This window comes from Panthera tigris, chromosome A2, assembly GCF_018350195.1.
Source record: "Panthera tigris isolate Pti1 chromosome A2, P.tigris_Pti1_mat1.1, whole genome shotgun sequence".
NCBI classification, from domain to species: Eukaryota; Metazoa; Chordata; class Mammalia; order Carnivora; family Felidae; genus Panthera; species Panthera tigris.
The window spans coordinates 55,904,684-55,910,683 of record NC_056661.1 but is presented as its reverse complement, the minus strand read 5'-3'; the positions used below and the strand labels follow the sequence as shown (position 1 = coordinate 55,910,683).

Below are 6,000 nucleotides of genomic sequence, written 5' to 3'. Positions count from 1 at the left end.
TCTCCCTCCCCTGCCGTCCCCTCTGACAGTCAGATCTGCCGTTCCCTACGGGAGAGGAAGGCACCCCTAGTCACCAACCCGCTGCCCAAAGAGAAGGCCCCACACATGGCTTCTGGTTTACGTTTACAGTAACTGATGGCACCGCCGTGCCCACTTTGCAGAGGAGAAAACTGAAGCCCAGAGTGGGGGAGAGCAGAGCAGGAGCACACAGGTGGGAGAGGGTGGGTGCAGGACCACCCCAACCCTGGCTGGTGTCAAAGCCCCAGGGCCCGGGGGTGGGGTGGCCTGGTTGGCTGCTTCTACTAGAGGTGAAGAGGTGGTGGGGGGGGGAGCTGGTGTGAACAAAGGGACCGCACCCACCCCAAGGGCAAGCTGGCTGCAGCAGAGTTTAAGCAGGAGGGTGTGAGCGGTCAGATCTGTGAGCAGCGGGTTGGTGCAGGGGACACGGAGGCTGGCACCTCATCCCAGGGGAGGCTCCCTGGGCCAAGAAGAGGGTCGTGGGGAGGGCAGATTCATGGGAACTTGGAGACTGGCCACACGAAGGGTATGGGAGAGGAAGGTCTGAGGGGGGGACCCGAGTTGTACAGGAGCAAGTGTGTCCACAGAGGGGGGAGGGGGCAGGGGGGAGAGCTCTGGTGGTGGCCAGATGTGGGGGCGTGGCTACAAGAGGGGGCCCAGAGCTGGGCTGCCAGGCTCGTGTTGGGGCGCTGCCATTGAATTGGCTGGGATTCGGTTCGGCTGTGGCAGAAGACTCACTGGAAGCCGCTGGGAGTGTCCTTCCTTCCTGTCAAGGGAGGCCGTCCTGGGCGGGGCACAGGCTCCAAGGACAACGGCCGAGCCATTCTGGTGGCCTCCTCCCAGCCAGCTCAGCCAGGGTTGGGACAACGTGGTGCGGAGGGCACCGCCTCCTGTCAGTCCAGTTCCTGGGCTGCCCGGGACACCACTGCTCACATTCTGTCCCCAAAACATAGTCACATGTTGGCTTCCAGCAGCCAAAACGGCTGGGACACCTCGTATGGATTCTGGCCGCTGTCTGCCCAGCTCTGAGTCAGGAAGAAGGTGGATGATGTGGGCGACAGGGGGTCTCCGCCAGAAGCGCCTTCCAATAGCCTGCTGCCTTGGGTGGCCACCTGGTCTCTCTAGGCATCTGCCTGCGACGTGGGACAGGAGAACCTGCCTCAGGCACTTGGGGTGAGCCTGCGTGAGAGCTCCGCGATGGCAGAAGCCAGGGCATGAGGGGGCTGTGGAGGGTGGGCAGAGGACCACCCCGAGGGGAGTGGGAATGGGGAAGGCGGAGGGTGAGGGGCTGGGGAGGCAGGAGCGGCTGCCAGCGAGCAGTGGGGCGAGGTCCAGGCTGCAGAGTCAGTGAGAGGATCAGTGACACCAGGGAGGTCAGCCGGTGCGGAGAGTGGGTGCAGAGACCAGAGTGACACGAGGAAAGGACAGCTGCAGAGTGAGAGGCGCCAGAGAGAGAGAGAGAGAGAGAGAGAGAGATAGGGGTGGGACACGTGGTGATACCTGGTGATGTGTGAGCGGGGCTGCGGCATCCCCAGGCACCTGTGGGGGCCCCGTGGGAGGGGGGTGTGGCACAGAAGGGCAGCGGAACAGACCCGCTCCCCAAATCTCTGTAACCGGAAGGAAGCCAAGTCACCGGAGCCTGGGTCACGTCCAGGCAGGACACATGCAGATCCGGCAGTGATCACGCCCCTCTTAAGAAATTAGATAGAGCTTTATTAAATAAACCAAGTAGAAACGCAGCTATTTACATCCAAGTCGTCAGTTTGAGCTCAAGTGATAGGCAAGGCACAATTCTTCCTGTCTCCAGCTTTAGAAAAATAAATCGCACGGCCCGGACCAAAAGGCCTGTGGTAGGTTCACGCTTGTGGCTCAGAGTCCAAGGGGACGACTCCCCCCACACAGCGACCCCGTGGGCCGGGCTCGGGGTGCGCCTCCAGTTCTTCCTGAGAGCGGCACAGCTCTCGGCCCAGGGCGGAGAGGCCGCGTTCTGGAGGCCTCGGGTGCTGAATGAACGAGGGGGCATCTTCTAGACATCTTCTCCTTCCCGGCCCCTTCCTGGAGGGCAGGCCCACCCTCCTCACTGGCCGGGTCTGGCTCCGTGGCCTGCTGGGGGGCTGCCGCGGGGAGACTGGTGCCCACACGGGGCAGGCCAGAGGCTCAGGGCTGCTGAGGTGCACGACCGTGGTACAAAAGGAGGAAGGGAGAACACTGGGTTTTGGTCTGGTGCTCGGGCGGAACACAGTGGCTTCTCAAAACAAACAAACAAACAAACCAGAAGAAAAGGTCCCAGTCTCTGGCTCAGGGATGTTTTCCTAACTACGACTCCGAAGTCCCTGTGTGGGTAGAGAAGCCGGGATAGGGAGGAGGAGCCGGACCCCAAAGAGCACCTCGATGGAGCTGCGGCCAAGTCCAGGAGACGCTTCCACGTGCAGGAAGCAACCACAGAGGACGCCGTCTATATTCACAGTGGCCCCCACGGAGGCAAAGAGCAGCCCGGCTCGTGGCTCCTGTGGCCCGTCGGCGTCTCCCGGTGAGGCTGAGCCAGTGTGGGGTTGGGCCCCGTTGGCGCCTACCTGAGGCCTCCGTGCAGTCACGGGGCCAGCTTTGGACATCATGTCTGCTCGCTCCCCTCATTTCCTGGCAGGGGCCGGAGTAGGGGAAAAGTAAAGTTTCCAAGGAGGGGAAAAAAAAAACCCCACAAATGTTAAGAAAAAATCAAAAAGTCCTTTCCCTGAGGCCACTTCAGGAACATCCCTTACAGACCACTAGTGAAGGGAGCTTCACCTGCTCAAAGTCTCGAGAAGGGAGTGGTTCCAGAGACTGCGGGGAAGGAAAAGCGTAAGTGCACGTTGTCCAGAAACCCTAGACAACCGGGCACAGAGGAATGAGCGAGAGTCTTAGCCTTTGTAAGATTCTGAAGTAAGAACAGAACAGAAAACAAGAGCCAACAGAAAGCCCTACACGGAAGGGTGAGCTAGCGGGCACAGCCTAAACTACAGGTCTACAAGAACACAGCAGGCAGCGACACAGGCCTGGGCCAGGGCTCGGGGCCCAGGGGTGCTCCAGGCCGGGCCCACCGTGGGGGCGCAGGGGCGTCAGGGCCCGGCCCACAGACTAGTGGGAGGGGTACGCGGGGCTCCACAGCCCCGACGGAGGGCTGGCTCTGCGGATGGGAGGCAGTGCGTTGAAAGGCGTCGGCGATGAGGCAGCAAAATCTAGGGAGAAAAGAGATGAGGTGACCAACAGAGCATATGGGAGAGCTCGGTGCTCCACAGGGAGCCCTCCGTGCCTGCACCGGAACAGCCGCTGAGGACGCATCCGCTGCCCAGCTCGGCCATCCCCCTGACCGTGCCCCCAGGCAGCCCTGGGCCAGTGATGTGAGGTCACCCAGGGAAGGGGTGACAGCTGGACGTGCCGAGAGGCTTGGAGCGTGAGCCCTGACCTCCCGCAGCTGCAGAGTGAGAACAAGCAGTGGGTCTTAAAACCACATGGGCGCGTCTGTGGGTCCGTGGGGCACGCAGGGAGCGGGGCCTGTCCATCTGGGCAGGAACAGCCTCTTGGGCAGAGAAAGCCGCATGAACAAAGACTCCAGGGCCTGGAGCGTTCAGGAGGTAACGCAACTACTCCACTATGGCTCCGACACACAGAGGGAGGGGTTGGAAGATGGGATTAGAAAAGGTGAGTGCCCGTCGTAAGGATGGCTGAATGACATTTGTGGAAGACTATGATTCCAGGGGTCCAGGATGCATGTGGGATCTGGTTACCCAGGAAAATGTATCTATATACATAACTGCATCCTTTTCCAAAAAGTTTCAGACTCTTTGAAGCCTGGCCATGCCTCTTTTGGGTCAGCAGACACCATTCAAGGATTCCTCCTATAGGGGAGAGAACCCTCAAACGGAAAAGATATAAAGGCCACCACGTGCAGCTGTGAAGGTTGGGCACTACACAAGGTTCAAGGGACACCGCTCCCAGAGAGAAGTGTCCCCTGGAGTTGTGTAGGATCACCAGGGCCTCAGGGTCACCAGAGACAACTGGACTCGAAGAGGAATGGCTCCTGTGATTCTCCCCCATCTGGGAGATCCATCAGCGGGACTGTCCAGAATCCTCACGTCTGAGTCAGTCAGTTCAACCCAGCTTAGAGCCCTCTGCAGCAGCCCCAGCAGGTAAGAACCAGTCCCAACACACACCCCTGCAGAGACGGCCCCCCGCTACCAGCCCTCCACCCTCCACGGTTCTGCCGGGGGAAAGCTCTCCTTGCCCAGTACCAGCTCCCAGATCTGCCTTCTGGGCCTCACACCCCAGCTGCCACTTTTGTGTGGGGCCAGAGCTTCTGAGACCTGGGGTTCAGGGCCTTGATCCCCACAACCCTCCCTCGTAGCCCCGGCTCTGCCTGGCTGCATCCGCAGGGTGGTGACTCACAGTGGGGGCTGTGGCGAGGGCTGGCTCCGGGGGAGAGGCCTGGGGGTGCAGTGAGCTCCCGGGGTGTGCAGACCGTGTGGTAGGCTGCAAGACAACATGGCTGGTTAGAGTTGGGGTCGGGGGGGGGGGGGGGCAGCCCAGGGGACACAATGCAGCCCGCCTCACCTATGATCATGACAGCAGTCCCAGCCAGCAGGGCAAAAAGTGTGAAGAACATGACCTGGTAGGAATCCAGGAAGTGCTGGAAAAGGCTGGCTCCATCTGTAGTCAATGGAAAGACAAGTTACCAAATGGCCACGTGGAGTCCCCTTGTGTCTCTGTGCGTGGCCGGAGGGCGAGGCGGCCTGCCTGAGGCCTGGGGCAGCAGCCGGTCCTGTGGGGCTGTCACTCCAGTGGTCCGTCCTATTCCATCTTGGGCCACTTGAACCAACCCGCGTCCACCTGAGGCCCTGCTGGGAGGAGGGTTTGCTTTCCATACCCATTCTGGGGAAGAGCAGAGCTGTCTGGGGGAGTTCGGAGGGTAAGGGTGGCCCGGGAGTCAGCCACGTGCCCGGAAAGGCAAGGCAGTGTGGAAGATGTCAAGCCAGGAGCTGCCGTCATGAAAACGGAGGTCAGGGTTGGGCAAAGGCTCTGGACAGGGATGTTGCCGCCCTCAGAACTGAGCCCCATGCACCACGGGAGCCCGGCATCAGCTGTCCCAAAGCCACTCCTCCTTTGGGGCCCTGCCTTGGGGTGGCCCAGACTGTGGCTTCCTCTTGCATCTCCCTCTGCCTCAACCTGGGCCCCTCCTCCTCCCCTAAATGGGCTGTCCTGAGTCAGGACACATCCCTGCTTGATGGGAGGAAGGAGGTGGCCTCTTCAAGTGCCCCTGACATTGGCCTTAACCCCTCAGGCTGTTCCTCTCCAGACCTGACCAGGCCACTTCCCTGCTCTCAAGAAAAAGCCCAAGCCCCTGGCCGGGGGTTCAAGGCTCCTCGTGGCCCGCCCCCTCACCCTGCACCTCACCCCAGGGCCCTTCTGACTGCTCGGCCCTCCCTCTGGCTACTCATCCTTCCAGACCTGAAGGAAGCAGTCCCTTTGAACCACACCCTCAGGCCAGCAAGTGTAAAATCACCCGCTCCGTGTGCCCCCCACTTCTTGAGCCCCATGTTTAGGATCATTCCTTTCTCGCTGCGTCTGTAATATTCCATGCCCTGTTTGAGGTGGGGGCTTCTCAGGCATCTGCCCAGCACACGCGCTGCTGTGCAACAGGTGCTCGTACACGACTGCGGGATAAATGAGGCATCCGTTACTGAGCACCTACTGTATATGCTAGGTAGGCCCTGTTCTAAGTGCTGTCCCCACATGCAGTACTCAGCTCCCAGTTGGGGAAGACCAGCGGAAATTATAATTAGTTGTATTAATTATTCCCTAGGCTGACGGTGGGGAACAGGGCTATGGAAGAAGAAGAAGGATTTACGTGGGAGTAAGGTTCAGAATTTCCTAATATCTGAGCAGGGAATGTGTGAGGAAAGGTGGGTTTGACTGAGGTGGGGACGTGGCCAAGGGGCTATCGGGGAG

General features: G+C 60.3%; 1 protein-coding gene across 3 annotated transcripts in view; it reads right to left on the bottom strand.

The window, feature by feature from the left end:
• Window positions 1-1,710: 1,710 nt before the first annotated feature.
• The window catches only part of NUP210 (nucleoporin 210), a 108,907-nt gene continuing 104,617 nt past the window's right edge, over window positions 1,711-6,000 (bottom strand). For all 3 annotated transcript variants that reach the window (XM_042979607.1, XM_042979604.1, XM_042979605.1), the window contains exons 38-40: window positions 4,606-4,701; window positions 4,441-4,524; window positions 1,711-3,233 (exon numbers count right to left, since the gene is read on the bottom strand). In XM_042979607.1, coding sequence (XP_042835541.1) covers window positions 3,133-3,233; window positions 4,441-4,524; window positions 4,606-4,701 — 281 coding nt within the window. In that variant the 3' untranslated portion in view covers window positions 1,711-3,132. The remainder of the gene's footprint in view (window positions 3,234-4,440; window positions 4,525-4,605; window positions 4,702-6,000) is intronic.